Source organism: Tasmannia lanceolata, unplaced genomic scaffold, assembly GCF_043159265.1.
Source record: "Tasmannia lanceolata isolate RefF3 unplaced genomic scaffold, GAP_Taslan_0.1 ptg000011l, whole genome shotgun sequence".
Lineage (NCBI taxonomy): Eukaryota > Viridiplantae > Streptophyta > Magnoliopsida > Canellales > Winteraceae > Tasmannia > Tasmannia lanceolata.
The window spans coordinates 25,878,810-25,890,844 of record NW_027518688.1 but is presented as its reverse complement, the minus strand read 5'-3'; the positions used below and the strand labels follow the sequence as shown (position 1 = coordinate 25,890,844).

General features: G+C 41.0%; 1 protein-coding gene across 1 annotated transcript; it reads right to left on the bottom strand.

Annotated features, from left to right (window-relative positions):
- Positions 1 to 2,322: 2,322 nt before the first annotated feature.
- Positions 2,323 to 11,280, bottom strand: LOC143886800 (glutaredoxin-like protein). Its single transcript, XM_077390920.1, has 6 exons — positions 9,843 to 11,280; positions 7,812 to 7,867; positions 7,378 to 7,608; positions 4,415 to 4,706; positions 3,937 to 4,133; positions 2,323 to 2,979 (listed from the first exon to the last, which is right to left on the bottom strand). The coding sequence occupies exons 1-6, from the start codon at positions 10,962 to 10,964 to the stop codon at positions 2,826 to 2,828; spliced, it is 2,052 nt and encodes a 683-aa protein (XP_077247035.1). The 5' UTR covers positions 10,965 to 11,280; the 3' UTR covers positions 2,323 to 2,825.
- Positions 11,281 to 12,035: the final 755 nt, after the last annotated feature.

Genomic DNA, 12,035 nt, shown 5'->3' with positions numbered 1-12,035 from the left:
CACGTTTGGCTAAACGACAAAAAGCAGTCCGGCAGCCGGACTGGATATGACGCGTTGGGCTAAACGACAAAAAGCAGTCCGGCCCAAGCTGGATTGGATATGACGCGTCTCGCTAGACGACAAAAAACAGTCTGACCCAAGCCGGATTGAATATGACGCGTTCCGCAAGACGACAAAAAGCAGTCCGGCTCAAGCCGGACTGGATATGACGCGTTCCGCAAAACGGCAAAAAGCAGTCGGGCTCAAGCCGGACTGGATACGACGCGTTCCGCAAAATGACAAAAAGCAGTCCGGCCCAAGCCGGACTGGATACGACGCGTTCCCCCGGACTGATTCTCGAGCCGGACTCCAGCCGGACTGACAAATTCCGGACTGATTCTCCAGCCGGACTGACAGATTTCGGACTGATTCTCCAGCCAGACTGACAATTTCCGGACTGATTCCCAGCCCGGACTGACAATTTCCGGACTGATTCCTAGCCCGAACTGACAATTTCCGGACTGATTCCCAGCCCAGACTGACGATTTCCGGACTGATTCCCAGGCCGGACTGACAATTTCCGGACTGATTCCCAGCCCGGACTGACAATTTTCGGACTGATTCCCAACCCGGACTGACTATTTCCGGACTGATTCCCAGGCCAGACTGACAATTTTCGGACTGATTCCCAGGCCAGACACACAAATTTCCGGACTGACTCCCAGGCCGGACAGACCCCCACCAATCAGAAATGTAACTCACCACACTTCCCCAAGTCACCATAACGACTTGGAGAACTGGAGGGCAACTGATGGGGTATAAAACAGCAGCCTATCGGCTGTCGACACGTGGACCGAGGATGGCCCACCACAGACCCCGCGTCAGCAGGGGTAGTTTGGTAATTACAGCAGAGTAGGTGAGCTTGAACCTATAGCTGGCCGACACCTGTCCTGGGGCAATAACTCCCCAACTACCACAAATTTTTCTCTATAAAAGGGCTTCCAAAGCTCATAAAAAGGGTAATAACTTCTCACCCACCACTCAAAAACTCGCTCTGCACTCGTGCTCATACTGACTTGAGTGTCGAAGGGCCTGTCCGGAGCAACACTCCGGGTTGGTCATTCTGACCTCGTTTGCTCTTTGCGCAGGGCTCAGCTATTCAGCTCCCCCACCTCGGTTTCTCGGGTCCTCCAGCTCGGCTCTTACGTCACTGTCATATCTGTTACCGATTTTAGGCCTAACACCCTTCATTTCCTAAGTTTAATTAAACATTTTGAAAAGATAACAGCAAAGCTGCAACAAGAAGGATTACATCCAAAGGAAGGTATGTGACTTGATTCTCTTCTGGTTTGGCGGGAAAATTGGAAGTAATATATTTGCCCCCTTTTCTTCCTCGGGCCATCCCTTATAGCCTTATATTGTATTCATGGCTACTATTTTTACACTACTAGCCTACGAGTACTTTATATGGCATAAGTCCTTATAGTCTGTTCTGCATTTCCATAGGATGACCCTAACCCTCCGATCTATTGAGTTTTCCATAATATGCAGTTCCCGGTGGGATAAAATGATTTTTTCGGCACAAACTATTTACGTTATGGCCTATCATATGGACAGCTTGACAGCTTGGATCATTCTGTAGTGTGGTATGTACATTACTTTTTGAAAAACATGGGACTGTAAGGGCATACACCATATAAAATCTCAAAGTTTTCTCAACTAACCACATTGGCACATTCACAGAAATAATAAAAAAGAGGAATGCTAGACTCATAGGCGCCCTTGCAAAAAAAGGGGCAAAGAGTGGCCTCATTGGTTAAATTCCATTTAAGATGGCACACAGTGCCTGTGAATTTAGTATTCCCTAGTTATTTGACTATTTTTGAAGTTTAAAGGCGGCATCGATTAGTCTTGGTTTTTTTAGGAGGATATGCCAATTTCTGTTCCCTATCCAAAGAAATTTCTTTGGATAGGGGGGGGGCGTCTAGCAAAGAAAATTATAAACAGAACTATCTTAAATGGAATTTGACCAATGGGGGCGTCATTTGCCCCTTTTTTGCAAGGGCGCCTGTGAATTTAGTATTCCTTAGTTATTTGAGTTTATTTTTGAAGCTTAAAGGGTGCATCGATCAGTCTTGGTTTTTTTTAGGAGGATATGCCAATTTCTGTTCCCTATCCAAAGAAAATTCCAAGATAACTTGTCCCTTAGTATTCTATTTCAGACGATTGAAAAGAAGAGATGAACCTTGCCTTCAAGGAAACTAATTCAAAATGACTCTGAACTGCCAGAATGCCAACCAAAATAAACAGGAACAACAACAAATGCTTTAATGAAGAACAAGGGACTAAAAGGGATCATTCCATTGCACTTCTAGCAACCGATTGGGGCACAAATGCTTTACATCGGGGCCTAATAATGAATGGTTTGGATTATCAAATAATGAGAGCACACTGTAATTTTTTTAAAACACACCATATACATTACAAACTTCTCTAATCATCCCAAATTCTCTAAGATTTGGATGGATGGTTACAAGCACGAGTGATCTTATAAAATAAATATAGAAAATCAATACACACATCTTTCTGTCTCTCTTTCAAAACCCTTTGCTATTAGGTGTAAAACACGCATCAGCACCAAAATTTATGTTATCATATACACAACATGTCTGCTGTACTTCTAGTCCTCTTCTCTCTTCTTTCAGTGTCTTAAGCGTATCTCCAAAAAGAATAAGGACGTCCTCTCATGTTTCCTTATGCTTCTTTGTTTTTCCCCAAGGCTGAAATTGTCTTCCAATGTAAAAGGAGTGTAAAGTTGTAAACAGTAAGAACAAAAGGGGGATAATTTAGGTGTTTAAGGACCAATTGTGGTTCTTGTAAACTATATTAATTGGACTTCCATCGCTCAAAAGATGTGTCAAGAGACCTGCTTTGGTTGCATCCAAGTAATTAAGGATCCATTTTAGAATGTCCTTCTCTTGGCCAAAATCAACGCTATACCTGCCAGATGAAATTTAGACTCGTCAGAGATAATTTTTTACTTTCAAAAGTTCTTAGGCCATGTCTGGAAACCATGAATTTTTTTTCCCATGAAATCTTAGCTTACCAAGTGTTGATAGAGGGGTAAGAAAAGTTGGAGAGGGATAGAATTGAGAGGGCAAGAGCTAGGCCAAGGAGAGGGTGAGAAGTGGCTGAAAACAGGGAAAAGAAAAACTCAAAATTCCGCTTAGTTTTGAGTCAAATAATCAGTTTTTTGACAGAAAATCAATTCTCAAAATCCAAAATGAACAAGGCGCTAATTCTTGGCAAATTTGGAGTTTTAGTTTGCAGTGTTGAAAGGATTTTGGACTCAAATCAATTATACATCCCAGCAAAGAATGTAGTACTCTGAATGAACCAATTTGTACGAAACAAGCACTCAAATTTACTTCAACTCAGTTTCTGACTCAAAATTGGATCTCAAAATCCAAAACAAGTATAGCCTAAAGTGAATTTTAAGAGCATCACAAAACTAAGCGATACGAAAAAGGCATTGAGAAAAAATGAGCTACGAAAAATTGAAGGACAATGATATCCACACTCCCATATTCGATTGTAGCACTCCTTTCTTTAAATTATGCTTATCTAATTAGCTGCAATTCCCAAAATCTATCAACATCCAATAAAGTGTGTGACAAAATGAGGAGTGACACTATCAAAATATGGCAGTGCCAATATCACTTCCCAACATTGAAGTTCAATATGAACAAAATGTGCTGACTACTTTTTTATTGTTTCCTATGTTTCAGTAGGATTCCCTAGTTATAGGAATGGTTCTATGGCCTGCATAGACGATGGAATTTATGTATGGTCAAGTAACCAAGTTGGTGGAGGTGATGAGATCCATGCCATGTTCATGGACTTCAAGAGAGAAAGAAACAGAAAAGAAATCTGAAATTGAAGTAATTAAAGCCTTACCACTTTATGATTTTGGTGAGATGTACAGTCCTCTTGTCCAAGTCCACCTCTATCCCATCCCCAAGGAAGAACTCCCTTGTTGCGAATCTCAACTCTGCCTCGATCCCTTCGGGTGAGAAAAATCGCACGGATGGGCTCGACCTTGTCCCGTTGCACAGTCCGAAATGGAACAATGGGTTAACCTTTGGAAGAGCCACCTGAAATTTTTCAGAGGATAAGTCTCATTAATGGCCTACCCTTCATTTCCTAAGTTTAATTAAACATTTTGAAAATATAACAACAAAACTGCAACAAGAAGGATTACATCCAAAGGAAGGTATGTGACTTGATTACCTTCCTCTATATAAGCTAAATTATATCCAACTTAGGAAGATGAATAACCAGTTTTTGGTTCACATTAGGCTCATAAAAATTTGTGGGGCAGTTTGGGTTAGTTAAAACTTAATAAATAATGAAAGTTGAGGAGAGTTGGAAGTACCTCTAATCGCCTATCTCCGGAGCTGAAGGGTTTTACTAAGGAGTAGGGTTGTCTCCTGTTGCATCTGAGAATGCCATTCTTTATTGTAGCAAGAGAATAAGGATATCCTCCAACGATGTACTGGAAATCAGAATAGAAGGTTCTCCTATCAATCACGCCCTCTGGACTACCCATTCTTGTGACTGCATGGATGACCATGGCATTGTACAAGTTCAAGAAGAAGGCCAGCTTCTCATCTGCCAAAAGGGCTGTGATGTCTACGCGTTGGAGGCCTTGAACCAAATTCACATATCTGTAAGCAAGAAAATTCCAACTTAGAAAATAAGTGTTATGCACTTTGAATTTATTAGTGGCAAAAAGATATACTAGTGTGAAATTAGAAAATCAAATGGGTCGTTACGAATCTTGAAAAACCTGAGTCCACCCCATTTAGTTTGTGTTTCCATTTGTTTTGTTTTTAGGAAAATAACCCACTTTATCCAATGCTGTTTGACTTCTTATTAAATGATAAACTAAACTACTGGAAATGCAAGAACTGGGTGTGGAAATATCATTCCAATGGATTATAAGGAATAAAAGGTAGCTGCCGAAATGGTTTAAGACCTAAAAAAGATTGGAAACTCAAAATCCAAAAGATGACAGTATTTTGAGGATAAATGTTTGGAATATATTTGCAAAAGACAGAATACCCCTCAGACGGTGAGGAGATGAGCTCAGAGGAAGAAGCCAGCTTGAACGAGGAGGAAATAAAGCCAAATCAATTTGGCCTCAGCAAAACAAGACAGTACTAACCCCCGCTGTAGACGAGTCAGGTAGATACAAAGAGCCTAGGCAAGAAGCTAGAAAGACGAAAGTATAATGGGTGGATGAGCTTGATCTAGTCAATTTGATCCCAATTGAGCAAGAGGACAGTGAAGAAGAAGGCCTAGAACTGGAGGAATCAAATGAATCATGGCAGGAGATTCCAAAGAAAAACTGCCTAAGACACTCCCGAAGATCTCAACATACTCTAAGCAAGCTAGCCGATTATGTAACTCACGAGTATTGAGCACTTCAATCTCTTAGGTTTTTTTTTTTTGAAATGGCAATAATAATATATAGCAAATTTAGGAGGCCGAGATGGACCACCCATATCTACAATAGGAAGCAAGAAAGACACAGGAACGAAGAAAAAACAAAATACAGAGAAAACCCTTATCAGGGAGGAAGGTGGTCGAACCACAGAATAGAACCACCGGAGACACCACGCTTAGCTAGCGCATCCGCCTTTTCATTTGCTGATCTTCTAACATGTTGAAAGCCGATAGCGGACCCCGCAGTTAAGTCCTCAATCTCATCAAAAATGGAAAGAAATCTCCACGGAGGAGCCACCTCACCTTTCAGCCAACGAATCACATTTAGCGAATCACCCTCAACAATGGTCTGATCCATCAACCTTCTATCAATATTCAAAATGCCACAATGTGCCGCCCTTACTTCCGCATCTGAGGAATCAGACACACCAATAGAGCCGTAGTATGCCCACATAACATCCCCCTTATCATTGTGACAAACCCCTCCCACTCCTGCCGGACCCGGATTGCCGGAACTAGCACCATCGAAATTAACCTTATACATGTTTTGAGCAGGGGGCTTCCACCTATGCAAAATAAGATCTCTGCGCTCAACACTAAAGCACACCTCCCGCCAACCTTCCCAAAGATCAAAAGCCGATACAAACCGAAAGGATGGGAGGCATCTCACCCAAGATATAACCAAGGTGATGATCTTCAAGTAAATCCAATGAGGATTCATGGCTTTCCCCTCAAAGGCTCTAGAGTTCCTCTCCTTCCATATAGACCAGTGTTTAAAAACTCCTTGACTCGGCAAGGAACTCGCCCGAGTCGACTCATTTTTACCTCGGCCGCATTCCGCGTTTCACCACATCCGCGTTCCACGTTTTGCCTTACAGAGTCAATAAACTCCTTTGACTCTCCCGAGTTATGACCTTGTCAACCGTGTTAACCGCGTTCTTGGCCGCGTCCGCGCCGAGTCAACAAGGATTTTTCTTGGCCGCGTTCCGCGTCAAATCCGCGTTTTTAAACACTGATATAGACCACCACGTAGCAAGTAAACAAAAATTCCACAAGGTTTTTCCTTTTTCCTTCCAAGGAACCCCTCCCCATTGGTGCAATAGCGACGGAATAGATTTTGGAAAAACCCAACAAATCCCAAATCGCATGAAGATGAAATGCCATATGAGCCTAGTGAACGAACAATGCATAAACAAGTGATCCACAGATTCCCCATCATGCAGACATAGTGGGCAATGATCAATAAGCCACATACCACGGTTTCTCAGAAAATTGATAGTTTGTATTCTATCACGACAAACCGCCCAACCAAAGATACAAACTCTAGGTGGGCAATGAAATTTCCATACCTTTGCCGAACATGAAGGGTTAGAAATGGGCATAATACTTTTATAGAAAGATTCAATCTCTTAGGTTTAGTATTCGTCTATCCCGAGTTTGAATCTCCCACTCTCATGTGTTCCGAGTTAGGGATGGCGAATCATGCCCATGAATGTAACATCTTTCTCTTTATTTATCTAATAAAACGGTAGGGGTCCCTGTGAAACCCAAGATTACCTACCAAAAAAATGTATATTTGCATATGGCAATCTTAGTGCTAGTACAGTTTGTGAATATATGATGTAAATATGGAATGAGTTTGGAATTTGCAACCACGTTAATGAAGGCATTGCGGGCAGAAGTGGGTATCTTAAAGGACAACTTCTCTGATACCAAAGTACCCCTTACTAACCTGTTTATGTGTAGTCTCTTTAATTTATTTAGACAGTAAGGTACAGCTATAGCTATACCCGGTCTTTGCTCTGAAATAACACTCTTCCTAAGCTCTAGCCTTTTTTATGCAGACCAAAATATCTCAAGTATTTTTTTTGTGGAAATTTTAGAAATTACCTGCGAAATTCTTCGCTTGTACTAATACGAGCGTAATCTAGGTGCCGCCGATCATCGGAAGCGTAAGCCTCGAGAATGGCGGACATTAATTTGGTGAGCTTCCGTCCTACGACTGCTGCCAACTTTGGCTCCTCATCATTGGTTGAACCTCTGAAATTGAAGCATTTGGGGATGGTTGGTTCGTGCTCAAGGAAACGGTAGAGATGGTTACCGTCTTCAAAATTATTTTCCCTGAACAAGTGAAAAGGGTGAGATTATAGTATACTCATCTTTAGAGTTAATGTCATATTAGCGATTAACAAGGAACCACTGTAAAATGGCAATTCTGCCTAATATATGAGTGACTTCAAGTCAAGATATGTTGGAATATTTTGATCAATTAAGACAGTACATGGGATTTTATTCAATGAAATGAAAGGACAAAAGGCTCTTACCCGAATACATGATGTATGAAATGCTTCCTTGCGAGAACTCTTCCAATTTCAACCGCCTACACAGCAACATGTACAAGTAAGAAGAAATTGATAAAAGTAGAGCCAAGGGCGCTGACTTTGAAGAGTGTAAGGGCCTTTTGAACTTTAAAGAACTATTAATCTCATACTTAGGGATAAAAACTTATCCCTGGAATGCCCCAACCCCTGGATTGCTAATCTAAGTATTAAATTATACTATTTGTTTCCCAAATAATGCTCCCTTTAATTCCCAAAAAGTTTCAAAATTGAAACCATTAAAGCAATTGGTACCATCGAGTAGCAGCGATTATTTTAGCTATGCATTCAACCCCACAAGGTAAAACGTCTTGTTTATTAAATTTATTCACATTTTAACGGCTACTTTTACTCCTAGGACTACTGGATCGGTAAAACGTCTTATAATATAATAATGGGCCCAACCCATTTCAAAAAAAATATAATAATGGGCCCAAAGGTGCTTTCAGACCACGAAACTACTGTTTTTAATGAAACGTTGGACGCTTTTAGCATGAGAGGTTTGTTTAACGTAGACATCAAATAAAGTATTCAAAGGAAGAAAATTTTGAAAAACAAAACATTGGTCGTGATGTGTTGGTTGAAGATTATCGGATAAAAATGAGATATTGATATCCCGACATGCTAATTATGTCGGCACGATATATGAAATGATATTGTTGTATAGCTACCTACATTGCTTTTCTGCTTCAAATTAAGGGAAAGGCCCAAAGGATAGCAATCAGAAAGTTTTAGCAAACAAGAAAGGCCCAAAGGAGGAAAGGTATGTCGGGTAACTATGAAAAAAAAAATTCCCTGGAAAATGATATTTTCACTATTTACTTAAAACTTGGAGAAATTTTCCTAAAAAGTTTTACCCGAAATAAATTTTAACTGAAAAAAAAGGCATACCAAACCTTGAGAAAAAATCATTTTAAAAGGGAAACTTTCATGGTTTCGGAACATGCTGGCAGTAAGATAAGTTGGTAGCGAATTAAGAACCCCGATGAAATGTTAGTAGTTCAGCTATCTATTTCAACCTTCGGACTTTCGTATTTCCACATAAAATTACTCTCTAAGCACAAACAAATAAATCAACGAAACAAGGAACATAGTTCAAATTGGTGATTTGCTTGCACAAAAATCTTTTCTTGATATAGAAGAAGAGATACCCTTTTGACGTGGGACCCAAATATATTTTGTATGATGGTGGCCCATCAAATCAACGGTCCCGATCACCATAATACGTGCCCGGTGAGACCAACATGATGGAAACCATCAACCCACAACTCTGATTAATCTATTGCTGGACCCACTAAATGAACTTTAAGGTTACCACAATGTAAAAAGTTCATAACCCTATTGACTAAAAGCTTTATCCTGGTCAATTTGAGCTAGGGGTGCAACTCGGGCGGGCTCAACCCGAACCCGGCGGGTTCAATCCGGAAAAAACTCGGGTTGGGTTGAGTTCAAGTCGGGTTGGGGTTGGGGTTGGGGTTGGGTTTTCTCAACCCGGGTTGAGTTCGGGTCGGGTTGAGGGCTTGGGCAACCCGACAACCTGACCCGAGTTCAACCCAAAATTTTTAATAATTTTTTTAGTTTTTAAGCTTAAAATCTCGGGTTGGGTCGGTTCGGGTTGACTAAATGGTTGCTTAGGTCCCGCCCGAGTTGCACCCCTAATTCGGGCAGAACCGAAAATCATTCCCTTTTCACTTAAGATAGCCTCCTCTAGTGTAAAAGAGTAAGAATAAATACACTACAGGGGGCTGTCCCAGTAAAAAATGAGGCCGATAATAACATGAAAAATACAAAACCATAAATTTGAAAAGCTTTTATCCTGTTGAATTTGAGCAGAACAGACAAGCATCTCCTTTTCACTTAAAACAGCCCCTCTAGTGTAAAAGAGCAACCATAAAATACACTACAGGGGCTGTCCCAAGTAAAAAAGGGACTACTAAAAACATGAAAAAAACAAAACCCTAAATTCAAAAACGTTACCTTCTTCCTCCCGCAATCCAACTGTTGTGCCATAACCTCCACCATCTCATTACCAGAAAAACAATTCCTCACAATCTTCATCTTTGAAATCCGATCCTGTATCGGTAATCTCTGTCTCAAAACCCTAACAATCCCAATCAATTCATCCGTCTGATCAACCTCAGGATCATCAAAACCGTAAACCGGCACCGCAGGCGCGTTCTCCGGGCACTTTTTCCCGGTCATCTCCTTCAATCTCCGTTCAAACTCTCCACTATTCCTCAAAGAATTCAAAGCCACCAAACCCCCGAATAATTTTTCATTGAAAAAAATCTGCGGTACGGAAGCAGATCCTGTCCGTTCGATCAACTCCTTTTCTCTCTCTGGAAAAACATCAACGTTGATCTCCACGTACTTTAATCTTTTTTCTCTGAAAAATGATCGGACGGCTCTGCAATCTCTGCAATTAGATCGGGAAAAAAAGCTGATCCGACCTTTGAAATCAAAATCAGGATTTTGATTTTCCTCCTTTTTTAATTGCACGATGATTTTCAAGCCAGGGAGATGAAACTCTGTAAAGGTGGAAATATCAATTTTTCCCTTCTGATTTTCTGTCTCTTTTAAAGAGGATATTCGTTTCACGAACGAATTAGAACGATCTCGGATGAATTTCCCGATCGAAGGCATATCGACGGACAGAGATCTATCCATCTGGCGATAATCCTCACCGTTGGATGCTGATTTCATCAGGCCAGGTGGAGCTTCTGGTTGAGGAAGATGAGCGTGTGGCCGTACGAGCTTATCCTCACCGTTGATTACACCATCCGATCCAATCTTTTCGCCGGAATCTTCATTTTCCGACGGAATCCCGTTAGGTTTGTCAGCATCAGTTTCTCCCTTCAAAAATTCGATTTTGAAGAAATTTTCTTTTGCCTCATCTCTATCTCCATCAAAAGGCTCATCTTTACCTTCTTCTTTGTTGTTTTCCCCATCAAAACCTTGATTCTCGTTAAAAATACAATTTTGCGATTGATTTTCCACGCCTTTCGTTTCTCTGATTGTATCGGGAACCGAAACCTCGATTCTCGATTGATTTTCAGCCGATACAGGAATATTCCTCTCCTCTTCGTTTACTAACTCCATTCACGGAAATCTGAGAGGAGGTAATTAAACCCTAAAAAAAAGCTAGGAATGTTTTAAAGAGGGCTTGAAAACGAGTCAAGAGAGGGAAAATGGGTTTTTGGAAGGATGGAGAGATAGAGAAAGATACGAAAAAGGGGGAGAGATTTATGGTGGAAAACAATAGGCATTAAAACAAGAAGAAGAGGTCAAACTAAGTATTTAACGTGGACTCTCTCTCTCTCTCTCTCTCTCTCTCTCTCTCTCTCTTTCTCTTCCGTTTGGAAACTTATTCCGCGGGCTCCGTCAAATCCTTCGAGGAAAAGAAAACGAGATACGATCTCTTCTACGTTTTTCGCCGGCGAGAGGAAAGTCCTAGAATCTTGTAGTTTTGTATGACAAGATTACCCTTTTATAGTGCTATTAATAGAAGAATGCTAAAGCCATTTGTGGGTGGAAAATCCAAATCAGATTTTCAGCCTGGGACTGCTTGTGGGCCACTACTACACCAAATCTAAAATCTTCAGTTGCAGCCGGATTTAGGGTTTAGGGCCATAGATTTTGATCTTGAGAGAGTGTGCAATGTACGGTCAGTGTTGTTAGCTGTGTGGGCCATGGTAAATGAAGGCATGAGCATATGACCACATGGTCCGGGCCCACTTCACAGGGGTGGACCACTCCAAAAAAAGAGCAGCTTAGATGAGTTGCTAATTTATTGGTTGCTAGAATTAGCAGCTAGCCGATTTTCTAAAAGATCTTTTAGGCCATGTTTGGATGGTCACAAGATTTAGATTTGGATTTCTCACAATCGGCGCTGTTCCTCGACCTTGCTCCAGTATTAGCAAGACATCCCTCCCTCTCTCTCATACAATATGAGCATGAAGATGATTGATGTATTTTGTATCCAAAACTCAAATCCAAATCCAAATACAAAAACATGAGGTTAGGGCTAAAGCAGTTCTTCAAATCCAAATCCAAGAATGACAACACACTTAATTTGGGCTACAGCCATAATAGTTGGATGTGTTGATGGTGTTTGAAGAACTGCTGGATGTGTTGATGGTGTTTAAAGAACTGCTTCCTATATCAATTTGG

What these genes read in the sequence shown, in the direction of transcription:
- LOC143886800 (XM_077390920.1), bottom strand. Translation starts at nt 10,964, where the DNA reads ATGGAGTTAGTAAACGAAGAGGAGAGGAATATTCCTGTATCGGCTGAA. An exon ending in TTCATACATCATGTATTCGG is followed by an intron (nt 7,609 to 7,811) that starts GTAAGAGCCTTT and finishes TCACTTGTTCAG; the next exon opens with GGAAAATAATTTTGAAGACG. An exon ending in ACAAGCGAAGAATTTCGCAG is followed by an intron (nt 4,707 to 7,377) that starts GTAATTTCTAAA and finishes TCTTGCTTACAG; the next exon opens with ATATGTGAATTTGGTTCAAG.